At 42.3% G+C, this 16,617-nt stretch overlaps 1 protein-coding gene across 2 annotated transcripts in view; it reads left to right on the top strand.

Annotated features, from left to right (window-relative positions):
• The window catches only part of LOC310783949 (ral guanine nucleotide dissociation stimulator-like), a gene marked incomplete at its 5' end in the record, with an annotated part of 82,698 nt that overhangs the window by 37,241 nt on the left and 28,840 nt on the right, over positions 1–16,617 (top strand). For both annotated transcript variants that reach the window (XM_083644886.1, XM_083644885.1), the window contains 4 exons: positions 6,056–6,360; positions 12,151–12,225; positions 14,703–14,971; positions 15,687–15,811. In XM_083644886.1, the coding sequence (XP_083501012.1) occupies positions 6,056–6,360; positions 12,151–12,225; positions 14,703–14,971; positions 15,687–15,811 (774 nt within the window). The remainder of the gene's footprint in view (positions 1–6,055; positions 6,361–12,150; positions 12,226–14,702; positions 14,972–15,686; positions 15,812–16,617) is intronic.

Below are 16,617 nucleotides of genomic sequence, written 5' to 3'. Positions count from 1 at the left end.
TTACACTTCAGGGTTAAAGTGGGTGCATCTCATTGTAAAATTGGACTTCAAACGGCCCAAATCTGGCTTCAAACGGCCCAAATTGGGCTTCAAATGGCCCAAATTTCACGCGCATCGGCCCATATCGGCCTGGCCTGCTTGGTATCTAATGCCGGCCTGAATTATGATCCCAATCCGCCCCTGTTTTTAACTATATCGCCCAGCCCTACTCATGATATAATATACAGTCTCTAGTGTATGATTCAACTTTTCCCATGTTCTAATCTAGTGTAAAAAAGCAAACAAACTGAAAAAAGAAAAGAAAAAAAGAAACAAAAATCGCAATAAATCGTAATATCGAATTGCAATAATCGTAGAATCGCAATACTTAAGAATCGCAATATAAATCGAATCGGCACCCAAGAATCGTGATAGTATCGAATCGGGAGATAAGTGAATCGCCACAGCCCTAGTATTCACATCTGTCTATCATACGTCAGTCGCCAGATAAGTATTATGTCTGACATCATCACAGCCCATTTTTTGGACTTTGAGCACAAAATAAGCTTATTTGTCAACAAGATACACCGGCGAACACTGTGGCTACTCAGCAGAGCAGGTCATGACTCTAATGAGCAGAGCAGGTCATATGACTCTAATGAGCAGAGCAGGTCATATTGGCTAATCAGCAGAGCAGGTCATATGACTCGCCAACACATGAAATATCTTAAAAATGACCAAATAGACTGGAGGGGAGCTTTAAGCCTGAGATCACACTTATAGTACAGTTGGTTTTCTTTGGTCTGAAACAGAGTGGGAGAGTTGATTTTGTGGCATTCTTTCATATTTGGTTCAATTTTGTTCACACTGCCTAGTAACAAGTGAACCAGGGGCTTGCAAGGTTGTAACATGCAGTCACAGTCACAAGTAGCTCATTTATTGGACCAGGTTTTTGGGTGGAGATTTAGGCAGAGGGACGTAGTCATTACCAATCTGATTTCAGTCGCTGCAACTTGAGCTAAGCATGATGGACTAATCATTACACCCGTGATACCTTTTAGGTGGTTGTTCCAGATTACGTTAACTTACGTGCACTTCTCTAGTTAGAGCACTTGGGGCATTTTGCCTTCATTAGGACAGTTAACAGGTGGGAGATAGAGAGGGGGGATGCCATGATGATGACATTCCAGGTGCACTGGGGTGGGAACTAGGAATTTCCCAGGTCAAAGGTCACATCATCTATTCTATCTATCTATCTAAAACACCCTGTTACATCACCTCAACTGGGACTTCCTACCCCGAAACTCGGGGGAACCTCACCAACCCCAACCGCAGAATCCAAGATGGCTGCTCCGCACTTCAACAGTAGTTAAAGTTGTAGTGAATGCTGTCTTCATACACACAGTACTGTCTAACTTCTGTGGACATGTTGCTGTGATGTTTGTATGCCAAAATACCATGAAATGCGTTTTTATCAATTACTATTGCTAACCTGGCTACAGCTAACCCTGGCTGGTTTTCCGACTGTTTTCATGCAGTCAACTCGGCTCCTAGTTCCCAGTGCAACTGGAACGTGGCATAAGCCTTTTGTGGTACGTGCTCTCTGAGCCACCAGGGCACCCCAGGATTGCTTTGCTTTTTATATATCCAGTGGAATCCGCTTATAGTGATCACGGTTATAGTGATCAACCAAAAAGCTTGGTCCTGAACCATTCCTATGCACATGCTGTTGAAATAATTTGCTTATAGTGATCAATACTCTGCTTACAGTGATCATTTTGGGCCTTGTCCCACCTGAGAACAATAGGAAAAATGCTTAAAACTACAGTCATTTTGTTACTTTTTTACTTACAAACTGCCAAAAATGAGCCAACGAGATACAGCACCGCTGTGTTTGAAACAGCTGGAGGCCTAACTTACTGTATGTAAGTACTGTATGATTTTTAAAGTCAATAACATTCCTTTACTTTATATGTACTGTATTCATGTAATACATAATACAAATGTCAATTTGATGGTAATCTGCATGAGAAATAAATAAAAAGAAAAAATAGGTTATAATGATCAATTTGACCCGTCCCAAGGCGATCACTATAAGAGGAGTACACTGTATATTTTTTATATGGATTTAAAACTTTGTCGTGAAGCACTTTGTAACCTTGTTTTGAAAAGTGCTCCATAAATAACCTTAGTTTTATTTCCTCTTTTGTATTGAGATGTTTTCAGAAACCTGAACCATGAAGCCTGCACGTCTTCATATGTATTTGTGCGTCCAAAGCACACAACCAAAACAACAGCAGCCGTAGTGAAGACACTGTATCGCTTGTTGCCGAAACTCACAGCCATCCTGGTCTGTGTGCCGCTGCCATGGGAACGCATCACAACAGCCCCGGTGGTGACTGAGAGTTTAGCCAATAGATCACAGAAGCGGGGAGTGGAAATAGACTGGGATGACTCACGCTCACAGGAGGTGCGGGGGGGGGGGGGGGGGGGGGGTGGCGGCCATGACGGATGACTGTGGCACGCCAGATTACATACCATTCCATCATCAAGGCATCCACTTAATGAATCAAACCACTGTCGCTGTGCTATGTGTGCAGGCAGGAGGAGTTTGTTTTTCTACACTGAAGTACTTCAGATTTGATTTGGGATCTCAAACAATACTCTCTCCACAAGCTGTAGAATGGAAGCACATGGTAAACTGTTTCTACCTTACAGTACATTAGGGATGCAACGATACACTTAACTCACGATTCGATACGATTTCACGATACTGAGTTCATGATTTTCTCACAATTTTGTTTTTACAAAATGAGATTGCAGGCAAATTGTGACTGAAAAAGATTCCTTTCATTATTTCGCCCGGGTGGGGTCGTCAAAATTATTATTTCTTAGACCAAAAACTAAATCCTGCAAGGAGGGGGGTTCTGAGTGAATCTGGTTGTGTATGTGTTTGTATAGGTTTTATGTAAATGTTTATGTTTTGCTTTGTTTTTTGTATTTTTCTTTCTTGTAAAAAAAAACTTGACTCAATACAAAATGTATTAAAAAAAACAGCCAAATAGCTTTGGTGCTTCTTCTAGAACAGTAGCTACATAGCTTTGGTGCTTCTTCTAGAACAGTAGCTACATAGCTTTGGTGCTTCTTCTAGGACAGTAGCTACATAGCTTTGGTGCTTCTTCTAGGACAGTAGCTACATAGCTTTGGTGCTTCTTCTAGGACAGTAGCTACATAGCTTTGGTGCTTCTTCTAGGACAGTAGCTACATAGCTTTGGTGCTTCTTCTAGGACAGTAGCTACATAGCTTTGGTGCTTCTTCTAGAACACTAGCTACATAGCTTTGGTGCTTCTTCTAGGACAGTAGCTACATAGCTTTGGTGCTTCTTCTAGGACAGTAGCTACATAGCTTTGGTGCTTCTTCTAGGACAGTAGCTACATAGCTTTGGTGCTTCTTCTAGAACACTAGCTACATAGCTTTGGTGCTTCTTCTAGGACACTAGCTACATAGCTTTGGTGCTTCTTCTAGGACACTAGCTACATAGCTTTGGTGCTTCTTCTAGAACAGTAGCTACATAGCTTTGGTGCTTCTTCTAGGACAGTACATAGCTTTGGTGCTTCTTCTAGGACAGCAGTGTTTCCCCTACCATTCTACAGGCCTGGCGGGCCCACCAGGCCAACGGCGCCCCCGCCAGGCCAGAAAAAGAATTCAATTATTATTATTATTTTTCCCCTGCTCTCCCCAAAATTCCAATAAACTTTTATGGCATATTATTACAATACAGCAATAGCAATGTTGACAGTAATAGAAGGTGCCAAATCATTCAAAACAATAAGCATTTTGCTTTTAGGAGTATTGTGCCAGCGTGCAGCGCTGTTCCAAAACGTGTCAACGTGTGTCGTTGCCTGCGAAACGCACATCCCATAATACAACTGTTCGCATCGCATCCCATAATAGTATGATGATACTTGGGATGCCATTGCGAACATGGATGTGAACAGGTTAGCTAGAAGTTTAGCGTCGCCAGCGAGGGCCCCCACCGTTGCGGTCGAGGTACGTTTCGAAATCCCTCCAGGCCTGAAAAATGTTCTAGGGGAAACACTGGACAGTACATATCTTTGGTGCTTGGTTTATAGAGCAACAACCTAAGCTTGTACAGAGTAACCTCTTTATTTTGGAGACATTGAACAAACTTGGAAGTGTTAGTGTATTTTTCCCAAAATTAATATGCAACATTTTGGAAGAGAATTCTTTATTTGTGTGAGCGATTGGTTTTCCAGATTTTCAGCACATTTTGAAGCTTCTTAATACTTTTGATGCCCTCACATTTATACAGGCGACGAAAAAAGCAGTACAGCCCACACCTGAGCTATTTCACACTTAAACTCTCTTCACATTTGCATACATAATACTGTTGGAAGTCACAATTGTTTGCCGAGTAGTTGTATGAGAGCTTTTTGTTACCTTAAACTGATTAGGTTCTATTATGTAACATTCAGGATAGTTTTTTCCGCTGTGTTAATGTAGGATAAATGCACGACTTCTCCAATCGCTGTGATGGATGAAACTACCACCTTCCACATCATTGTGTTCTTTTGTTTGTTGTTCTTCATGTCGAGGGGAAACAACAACAACAACAACAAACGCTGGCGTGGTGGTGCGCTGCTGCCTCCTGTTAATTCTCTGTTTGCTATAGACAGGCTTTAGCTTGTATTGTAGTGGCAGTTATCCAGTAAGCTCTGTTTGCTAACAAAGCTATTGTGTTTTTGTTGTTGTCCGGGGCCGCGCACGCGTGTCCTCAAAGTGTGACTCAGAGAGAGATGGACGACAGAGAAGACTGTGTGTCTGTGCGGGTGCCAGGTCTCGCAGACGCTCCTAATTGAAGGGTGTAGTTCCAAAATTTTTAGCCCGACTTTCCACATGGTAAAGATGGCATCTCTTCTCTGTCTTAATTCAGTTAAAATAACTCCCTCTAATCTGCTCAAGACGGACATTTTGGAGAGCTGATGACTGATAGCACAACATTAAAGGATAGTTCAGCTGCTGACTAAAGTTCTTTGCTGGCAGAATGATGGGGCTTCTTCAGACTGGGTGCTATGCCATTTTAGGCATTATGGTTTCGGGTTGTCCGTCCGTCTGTCCGATGTTCGGATATCTCAGGAACGCCTTGGCGGAATTTCTTCCAATTTGGCTCAAACGTAGACTTGGATGCAATGATGAACTGATTAGATTTTGGTCATCAAAGGTCAAGGTCACTATGACCTTTCGAATACCATTTTCAAGCTCGTTAACGCGATATCTCAGGAAAGCCTTGATGTAATTTCTTTGAATTTGCCTCAAACGTCCACTTTGACTCAAGGATGCACTTATTAGATTTTGGTGGTTAAAGGTCAAAGTTCAAGGTCACTGTGACCTCACGACTGCTCGTTTCATGCTTGTTAACGTGGTATCTCTCGAACACCTTGACGGAATTTAATCAAATTTGCCTCAAACGTCCACTTGGACTCAAGGATGACCTGATTACATTTTGGCGGTCAAAGGTCCAAGGTCAAGGTCACTGTGACCTCACGAACGTCATTTCCTAGCTCGGTAACGCCATACCTCAGTAACGCCTCCATGGAATTTCTTCACATTTTGCTCAAACGTCAAAGTCTGGACAGACATGGATGTCGACTGCTCACTTGTTGGCGGAGGCATATATCCGTGGTGCGGTTGTTCTAGTTTAGAAATTTAGCTCGATAAACATCAGGCGCTGATGACATAATAGGATATTGAACTTTTTCATGTCAACTTCCTTTCGATCTCAGCCTAGCCTACTGCTTTTGTACAACTACAACTACACCTTCTTATTCCTTCTTAAAACTACTAAAACTAGACTGTGTTTCACAGTTGATTTCACTACTGTTGACAAAATGTGCTATTGTAAGTCGCTTTGGATAAAAGCGTCTGCTAAATGACGTAATGTAATGTAATGGTGAAGTACTTGTAACGATTTTCTTTTTCGCCACCTAAATGGATCTGTTGTCTGATGTTCTGGAGTCAAACTCTGTCTTCTCTTCCCTCTCGTCTCGTCTCTCAGAGCTCGACGCAGGAGATCGGCGAGGAGGCCGAGGAGGGTGCCGTCTTCACCATCACGCTGAGGAAGGTGCAGCTACACCAGTCGGCCAGTAAGGGGCAGCGGTGGCTGGGCGTGGACACGGACTCTGCGCTCAGCCTGTACGAGACCTGCAAGGTGCGGACCATCAAGGCGGGCACGCTGGAGCGGCTGGTGGAGTACATGGTGTCAGCCTTCAGGGGGAGAGACTCCACCTACGTCACCATCTTCCTCTGCACCTACCGCTCCTTCGCCACCACCAAGCAGGTGCTGGAGCTCCTGCTCAACAGGTCAGTATCCTACCTTATTACACGGCCTGGTTGAATGCTCGATTCTGATTGGTCAATCATGGCATTCTGTATCACGCACCGCTGCTAGGAATATCAGACCGGTGACACGCACAGAGCCCATGTCAAACATCAAAGTGACACGCTGTGGCAAAACAGTTAGCTAGCAACAGTCTGTTAAAATGGCAAGGTAACGTTAGCCTAGCAAACACCTCTCTCTTAAGGTAACGTTAGCCTAGCAAACACCTCTCTCTTGGATACAAGGTAACATTAGCCTAGCAAACACCTCTCTCTTGGATACTATTTGCTTTCTTCGTTAGAAACATCTCAGATGAATCCAAGTAACGTAAACTTTGTTGTTTCTACCCGGCTGGTGCTTTACATGGAGCAGCATGTCCAAGCAACGCTGGTTAGCAAATCCGTCTTAATTGTTTCCAGGTGTGTAAAATTAACTGCAAGGAAACTATGTTATTGGCTGAAGCAATGAAATCATTTTCAAATCAATAAAATTGTTGTTATATTTTGTGTCAAATAATTGATTTATTTAGTAGATAGCTGTGTAATAAGCAGGACATTGTACAGCGAGCTGGTCATTATCATCTGATGATATCGCTGATCAGATGTGTATTACTATTTTTAAAACTTTTATGATGCTTGTATGTGTATTGTAAATGTCATGTTTTTATGTATTTGTATTTGTATGTAAATGTATTGTAATGTATATTTTATGTGGACCCCAGGAAGACTAGCAACCACTGTTGTGGAAGCTAATGGGGATCCGAATAAATGAGAAATGAAATGAGATCACCTCCGCTGCGCGTAAATGGTAAATGGACTGCATATAGTGCTTTTATCCAAAGTGCTTTACAATGTGCCTACATTCACCCATTCACACACCGAAGGCGGCAAGCTGCCACGCAGGGTGCTAGCACAGCCATCGGGAGCAATTTGGGGTTCAGTGTCTTGTAGAGATGCTGCGATCGAGATTTTTCAATTCCGATCCGATTTCGATATTTTAGCTCAAAACCGATCCGATTCCGATCAAATTTCGATACCCGATTCGATACCGATTCCGATCCGATACCGATACAGCACATATTTAAGTCTCTCTATTCTGTCTGATAGCTAGCAGGCAACAAACATTTTTAGGGTTAGGTATGTATGTGTGTGCTTTGGTAATATAGTATGTAAACGATTTAGTTCATCTAATTCATTTGATGTAAAACTAAAACATAACAATCAAATTAGGGCTGGGCGATATGGCCTCTAAAGAATATCGCGTTGTTTTTCGGCTATATCGCGATACACGATATATATCTCGATATTTTTGAAATCTCTCATAAATGCTCAATTTAACCCTTCAGGGTTCATACACATTTTGACCAATGGATTTCCATGACTTTTCCATAAGTTCTTAACCTGTATTTTATGCACACCTGGGGTAAAAAAGAAGAAGAAAGAAAGGGCAAATGTTGTGAGCAAAGATGGATGATTTAATATTCCATAGCTCTGACCTAAGCAAATCTGACATCACTATTGTGATATAATATTTTTTTTTAGTAAAGTGTATCACTCAATAGTCAATACAAAAAATAATGGCTTTTATAGAACCGAAAGCCTAGCTGCTTAGTCTGCAGATAAAACATAAAAAATTACATTTAGACTCTTATTGGCATGACGGCAACATATAAGCGGTCTGAATTTTGCATGGGGCCAGTTCTATAGTGAGGCATGGAAAGCCTCACTATACGCCATCATATCTGTGTCGTTTCACTTTTGACTGAAAAATGATGCCTGTAGTCTAGATTAAAGAAAATACATGTATGTGATGTTGACAATTATGTAGGCTATGTGCGCATTCGTTTTCCTTATAGATCATGAGTGCTCCGCAGCTAGCTACGTTAGCTTGCATCTAACGTTAGCGTTAGTTGATTTTGGAGACACAAACCCTGGACGTTTCATTTTGAGTAGGCTAATGCATGAGGTTCTCTATGGTTTACGCCAGCTCTGGGAGTATGAAATGGTTTAAATGCGGGGGTTTTGGTCACAACAAGCTTGTGGAGCGCTGCCCTGCAACTAGATAGCCTAACCAGCTAGCTAACGTTAGCCCCGTTAGCCATCATCACAACAGCTAACGTTAACGCCAAAACAAATCCGCTGCCTCACCCCCACGTTTGGTTTAGCGTAACGCCAGCTCAGACTTTCCCCTAATCTCAGAAACCTTGCGGGACATGTATTGCAAATTGCAATAGTGGTTGTTTTGTTATAATTTGAAACTGTCAGCCACACTGGGGGCGGCCATGTTTTGCCAGTCTATGGTGCGGACGCGTGATTTCGAATCGCACATAGGTTAAGGACGGGTGTGTCTGACGTTTTGGCCCTGGCCATCCTAGGCTCAACGCGGCCTCTGTGTGCTGCTGCTGCTGCTGCTGCTGCATGCTGGATAGAAATCCTGGAGCGGAGTCATGGAATGGAGTGCTTATATCGGAGCCTTGGATCGGTCATTTTCGCTGGAATCCGATCCGATCCATGTTTTTTGGCTGATATCGCGCCGATATCCGATCACATGATCGGATCGCAGCATCTCTAGTGTCTTGCCCAAGGACACTGCTCTACCTCCTGAGTCACAGCCGCCCTAGTGCGCGTCAGTGCCCCACTGCCGGTCCGTGAACTGTCCAATAATGACCAGCTCACATATTAGCTTACTTATGGTACCACCCTTTAAATCAGCGTTTCTCAACTGGTGGGTCGCGACCCAAAGGTGGGTCGCGGAGCCGTTTTGATTGGGTTGCGGACATTTTTTTTTTTTTTTTTTTTTCTTCATATTTCATTTGAGTTAAATTCAGATTATTGAAACTGGATTAGCCTGACCAGTTTTACTTGTTTAACAAGCTGAAGCATGCTCTGCCTGTAATTCAAGAGAAGTCTGCCTTTTCATTTCATATTTAATTTTAGTTCAATTCAGATGATTGAAACTGGATTAGCATGGCCCCAGTTTAATTAAAAGTTATGACCAGTTTAACTAAAAAGCATAGCCTGCCTGTGATTCAAGAAAAGTCTGCTTTTTTATTTTTATTATTATTTTATTAGTTAAATTCAGACTATTGAAACTGGATTAGCATGACCAGGTTAACTTGTTTTATTATTATTATTATTATTATTATTATTATTATTATTATTATTATTATTATTATTATTATTATTATTATTAACTTGTTTAAAAACATATAGGCATGTAATTCAAGTTAAGTCTGCCTTTTATTTCATATTTCATACAGTTCAAATAAGACTTTCTGAGCATGACCAGTTTGACTTGTTTAAATTTAAAAACATATAGGCCTGTAATTCAAGTCTGCCTTACTTCAACTGGTTTTTAGCCCTAGTTGCACTTCTGTTGCACTTTTTTGTTCATTTGAGGTTTATAACAGTGCATGAAGGCATTGTGTATTAAATTAATGCGCTATTTTTTGTGCAATAAATTTGAGTGGTTAAAAAAAAATCTGAAATTTGGGTCGCGACTTCATGACAAGGAAAATAGTGGGTCCTGAGGCTACACCAGTTGAGAACCACTGCTTTAAATCATAGCCATTAAACAGCACAGAGTGTTTGTCTCTCCATCAGCAACAGAAACGGCATCAACGTAAACTAGGACTGCAACTAACGATTATTTTCTTTGTTGCTTAATCTACCATAATGTCCCTTTAACTTCCACAGTACCATAATGTCCCTTTAAATTCCACAGTACCATAATGTCCCTTTAAATTCCACAGTACCATCATGTCCCTTTAACTTCCACAGTAACCTAATGTCCCTTTTTGAGAGTGAGAACAGAAACACTCGGTGTAGCTGAGCCCTTATGGTGACAAAACCATGATGTTTTGAACTGTTTTAATAGTGAAATGGGTGAACCGCTGCCTCCCTAGTTGTGGACAGTGCGAAAGGCTTCAATTGCATCTTTGTAATGTGGTGTGTAAAGTTGAGAGCAGGCATGATGTGTTTGACCTGGCTGACTGTAAAGTTGAGAGCAGGCATGATGTGTTTGACCTGGCTGACTGTAAAGTTTACAGCAGGCATGATGTGTTTGACCTGGCTGACTGTAAAGTTGAGAGCAGGCATGATGTGTTTGACCTGGCTGACTGTAAAGTTGAGAGCAGGCATGATGTGTTTGACCTGGCTGACTGTAAAGTTGAGAGCAGGCATGATGTGTTTGACCTGGCTGACTGTAAAGTTTACAGCAGGCATGATGTGTTTGACCTGGCTGACTGTAAAGTTTACAGCAGGCATACTGGTCCCTATTCTCCCACAGGCCTTCGGCGCTAAAACGGGCCTTAAACGCAAAAAAACGTGCCTTGCGCCTGTTTCGGGAAAATATCAATAGGCTTTAGGCTGCCAAATGCGCTTTAGGCCGAATGGGCGTGGCGGAGTCCCTGAATGCGCCAAAGTGGGCGTGTCGGCCTTAAATCTCGGCGTACTGATATCTTGGCACCTGCCTTCAATTTAGCGCTTTGCGCCTTTGAAAACCAGGCCTATTCACTGCGCCAGTGCACTTGTGCCTCTCCCCTGTCACCCTTCTCTGTCTCTCTCTGAAACCAGGCCTATTCAGTGCCAGTGCTCTTCTGCCTCTGAGTCACCCTTCTCTCTCTCTCTCTGACTCCCTCGCTCAAACAGACACAACACATAGCAGCACCCAGCTTCCCATAGGAAATAGCAGTTGTAAGTTTACTGCCTGTGAATGTCCACTCCCAGCATGCAATTGGGTCCTCCATTTCGCTACTAAATAGCAACTAAATGAGCCGAAATAGATATAAAAGGTAGATCTAAAATAATGTGTAATGGTAAGACAACCTGCAATTGTCGAACATTTCAATATTGGACCAAATAAAACATGAAATGAAACACCACCCTATGTGAAACATATATGTCCTCTTGAGCCTATATATACCCTGTGTGGATTTAACGTGATTTAGGTAAGTGACAGCGGAACGCGCTTCGGAAGCTTCTACTGTCATCTGCTATACTGTGATGTGCGCTCCAATAACTTCGCCCTACTCCACATTTAGTTTTACAATAAAAACACATTTATGCAATGACTTTACATAATGTAGGGTATATTTATGTGCATCATTCTACCTGCAGCAGGGGAGAGAAAACGATATCTTTCTGGACAAACTTTCACCAATCTAATAGGCTATATTTTTCTAGCTGATGCGTTTAGTACATTATTTTCACTTTGATCTTGCTATAGTGTAGCGTATTTACATGCTTGCAGTATTGAAACTGCAGTTAGATTGGTTTGAGAAGCATAATAATATGGAATAATAGCCTATAATGCAGACAGACAGGCTGGATGAAGAGAGGGGGGGGGGGGCAGAGCGTTTGGCTTTCGTCTGGTTTTGCGGGATCACTGGAATTGGAGCTAAAAAGGCAAGCGTGCGATTCGTTTATTGCACTTATCCAATGAGCATGACGGTGCATAATTTTACGCCTAAAAGGCGTGGTTGTAATGCTTTGGGCTGCATCTAGCGCCAGCACGACGATATCAAGTGCGCCTTTCCACGCCCACTGCTTTGATCTGCGCCTGCCGCTCGGCCTAGAAACTGCGCCGATGCAACGATAGAGCCCGATGTGTTTGACCTGGCTGACTGTAAAGTTTACAGCAGGCATGATGTGTTTGACCTGGCTGACTGTAAAGTTTACAGCAGGCATGATGTGTTTGACCTGGCTGACTGTAAAGTTTACAGCAGGCATGATGTGTTTGACCTGGCTGACTGTAAGCTTGTGTTCTTCTCGTAGGTACGCCAGACTGCAGAATCTGCCTATGACAGCTGCACACCGAGGCTCCCAGGACGACTGCACCGAGCTGAGAAAGTAAGCTGCCCAGTCGACCTCTGTGTCCACCTGGAGACATTAATCACACCCCACCCTCAGGTTAAAGGGACACTCTGACAGTCTGAAGGTTTAGGCTATTTTTTCTTCTCTGGACACCTGTCAGACTGCGGGGAAAGTGCTCAAACCCAGTTCATGAACTGATAACGCACTATAATAAGTCATGGGGAAAACGCTTACAGCTGTTACTGCCTCTTTGCTTTCAGGTTGACTAAAGCAGCATTGCTCATTAAAACCAAGGAGAACAGATAGTCCAAGCTTGACATCAGTGCACTGTTCCTTTAACATTTCCTTGTATTGTTAAATGGCTTGTTACTGTAGCATACCTCAATGAAACCCAGAGATACATGCATCTGCTGTCATGTTAGCATTGTTAGCATGCCTCAATGAAACCCAGGGATACATGCATCTGCTGTCATGTTAGCATTGTTAGCATGCCTCAATGAAACCCAGAGATACATGCATCTGCTGTCATGTTAGCATTGTTAGCATGCCTCAATGAAACCCAGGGATACATGCATCTGCTGTCATGTTAGCATTGTTAGCATGCCTCAATGAAACCCAGGGATACATGCATCTGCTCTGCTGTCATGTTAGCATTGTTAGCATGCCTCATTGCAACCAAAGGGCACAACTAGTTGCATGCTAGACATGATAGTATTCGTTTAATATTTCTGAATACTTCAAAAAAAGTGTTAGCATTCCTCATCAAGGAGCCCAGCTAGCACAAGCTGATTCAAAAGTAGTAATTGAAAAAATATGTTTACTTTTTGAAAACTAGGCATCTCGCGCGCGTGTTAAGTTTAAATCAGTGCCGATGTCATAAGATGATTTAGCTGTTATGACATCATCAATTATGTCATCATTGCCTCCTATGACATTATCAGTGGGACAACAATTGAAACAGACAAACATTGCCCACTTGCTCCCTTTTATAATGATGGCACATAAATGTTGTTTAATCCCTTAATTTAAATTTCTACTTTCTTAGTACTTTACCTTTCAGCATAGTACTGTGAGCACTTCTTACTGTTAGCATAGACTGACACTACTGTAGTGTTTTTTTTAAATTGGCCTGTTGACATTGTTAGCATTCCTCATTGAAAGCGAGGAGCACAGTTCAAAGAGCTCACTGTCACAGTCTGCCTGTAATACTTACTTTTTAAATGGCCTGTAAAACATGGTTAGCCTTCCTCATGCAAATGCAAACCAAGAGGAAAAGCTAGCTTAAGCATGATGTATATTTCTTCAATATTAACATTTACAGTTCAAGTTCCACAAAACACCTGAGTCAAGATTTTCCTTAAAGTCTGAGTTAAAGTTTCCATTAATTAAAATTGGTTGCACAAAACACCCTTAAGTCTTCTCCTTAAGGTGAAACATTTTAAGGAAACAGGAAAAGTCTTATGGGTGTTTTGTGCAACCAATTTCATTTTTAAGGAAAATCTTAACTTTTGTGCAACCGGCCCCAGGCTTTACTTTACTTTTTTACTTTATTGGCATTTAGCAGACGCTTTTATCCAAAGCGACGTACAGAAATTATGTACAGTACAGCAATAAAAAACTGATAGAAAAACAGTACAAACCAGCAACAAACAGACAGCATAAACAATAATAATAAACAGCAATAATAATATGAATAGACAGCAATAATAAATTAATTAAATGATTCATGCTATAGTCAGGTGAGACAAATTGTCAAGTCCAATAATCCATTGTTTAAAAACAAAGAAAAGGTGGTGCCTGAGGAAAGTCAGTCAGGGGGGAGTCAGATGGGATATAAAAAGATGTGTTTTTAGTTTTTTGCGGAAAGAGGGTAGTGTTTCTGTGGTTCTGATTGCGGGGGGGAGTTCGTTCCACCATTTTGGTGCGAGGTGTGTAAATAGTCGTGAAGTGCAGCGATATGGTCCATGGAGCGGCGGAGGGGCGAGACGGCCTGCACTGGTGGAGGGGCGGAGGTAACGGTGGGGGGTTTGGAATTTGATCATGGATTGTAGATATGGAGGAGCTGTAGAGTGAACTGCCTTGAAGGTCAGTACTAATGTCTTGAATTTGATGCGTGCTGAGATGGGTAGCCAATGAAGGTCACGGAAAAGGGGAGTGACATGGGAGAATTTTGGTTGATTAAAGATCAGGCGGGCTGCAGCGTTCTGGATTAGTTGAAGGGGATGAGTAGCTGAGGCAGGGAGACCGGCGAGGAGGACATTACAGTAATCAAGGCGGGATATGATAAGTGCTTGGACGAGGAGTTGTGTTGCGGCTAATGTTAAAAATGGGCGAATTTTACGAATATTATAGAGGGAGAACCTACAGGAACGTGCCGTTGCTGCAATGAAATTGGAGAAGGAAAGATGGTTATCAATTATTACTCCAAGCTGAGGTTTTTTTTGTAATGCGTGCAATACGCTTAAATTCACAAAATGTATAAACAAAGTTTCTTATATTTGTGTCTTTTGAAGCACTGTGTCGTCCATCCTGGGTGCCTGGCTGGACCAATACTCAGAGGACTTCTGGAGTCCTCCGGACTACACCTGTCTTCACCAGCTGCTGGCCTACCTGCACCTCCACTTCCCGGGCTCCGACCTGGAGCGCCGTGCCCGCAACCTGCTGGCCCACTTCCACCGCCGACAGCAGTGCGAGCCTGACCCCGAGGGTACGAGGCAGGGCAGGAGGCGGCCAAGCCTCGGGGGGTCGGGGGGTCCAAGTAGAGACCGGACTTTCACTCAATGTAAACATGCACATACAGTACATAGAACTTTGTATCAGCATGCACATAAGCCTTTATATCAGATCATTACTGTCTTCCAGTCTGGGGGGGAATTGGAAGGGAAAAAAATATCAGGAAAATATATTTAATAATTTACAGAGTGTAAAAAATAAAAAAATAAACTTGATACATGTATGACTACACATCTGTTATAAAAAAGAAATTGAAAGATCATATGTAGGGGTGAAACCATGATAAGCCATGATAAAATTCCTCACGGTTAGTATTATGTTTCAAATTTGAATTATCATTAAAACCGTGTTACTGTGATTAACGTGTTACCGTGAGAATAGCACTTTGAAAAACAGGCTAAATACTGTCCATCACACAAATCTAGCCACAGTCTCGCAGATGCAGGCGTGCATCCTTGGTGAAATGATTTCACTGAGTGTATCAGTACTTTTTGAACATTTTCAGCACATAATACTGATAACCGTGATAATTTTGGTCACTATAATCATGATATGACATGTTCATACCGCGTCATCTCTAATCATAATGGCTTAGTTGACAGTCACCATCAGTGTGCATCTCATTGAATATCAAGCAAATCTTCAAATCGGGTGAAAAGGACAGCATTTTTCAAAATGGGGTTAAGGTTAGAAAATGTGCTGGAACCCTGTTTAGGCCCCGCCCAGAATGTGTTTTTGAGTGTTTCTGTGTCCTGTGTCTGCAGGGGACCACATCGGCTGCCCTTTTGCTACGCAGGAAGAGAGCGGCTTCGAGGACGAGCTTCCTGCCTTTAGCTTCCTGTCCTTTGACCCCATCATGGTGGCGGAGCAGTTCACTCTCATGGACGCTGTACGTTATGCTTCCTTTGTCTCATCCCCAAATGTTCAGCCATGTGTTTGTCCAGGAAAACCTCCAGGAGCATGTTTTGCCCCAAGGAACCTATAAAGAAGGAACCATTAGATATAACAAATGACTATCAGTGTTTTTGCCCAGGTAGAATGCTTCAAAAACTAAGATGTTCTTCCTGCCTGCTACAATACAACTTTAGATATTTATCTCCTGTTCATGTACATGACATCTGACTTTTCCTTCTTCATAGTTTACATCAGGAGTTCTCACCCTTTTGGAACTTACAGCCCACATCTGCTTGTAAAAAAGCATAAAAAGATATCTGAGGACCACCTCACCTAAATAAATGAGAGGGGGGGGGGCTGGGTTGTATGTGTGTCATGCCACTGTCAGCTGTGTGGACATATTTCAAACATAAGTGGTCATTGAAACTGTGCATTTTAAATTAAGGCTTTGCCGATTTTCACCCCACTTTGCTTTGGTGAAAGTCTCCTGTGTCTTGGAGCAGCGGAGAATAAGACTTTGATAGACTCACTGTGCTTTTCTCATATGGGACAGAACATCTGATACAGATCTGTATCAGTCTGATGTTTTCAGAACTTGAAAGACAAACATGCCTTATCTGGAATTGACCAGTTTCTGTACTTTCAGGTGAGACATTTGTCCAAGCTCAATTCCCATCTTGTCCACATGTACCTCCTAAACTACCTTGGGAAAAATGTCTCTGCCCAATCAAAGGGTTAGGGTTAGGGTTAGTTAGTTATAATTTCACAAATGTACGATCACCTTATGTCATTAGATACTCA

Source organism: Poromitra crassiceps, assembly GCF_964638095.1.
Source record: "Poromitra crassiceps genome assembly, chromosome: 10".
Lineage (NCBI taxonomy): Eukaryota > Metazoa > Chordata > Actinopteri > Beryciformes > Melamphaidae > Poromitra > Poromitra crassiceps.
The sequence above is the reverse complement of the archived record's forward strand: the minus strand, read 5'-3'. Positions and strand labels throughout refer to the sequence as shown.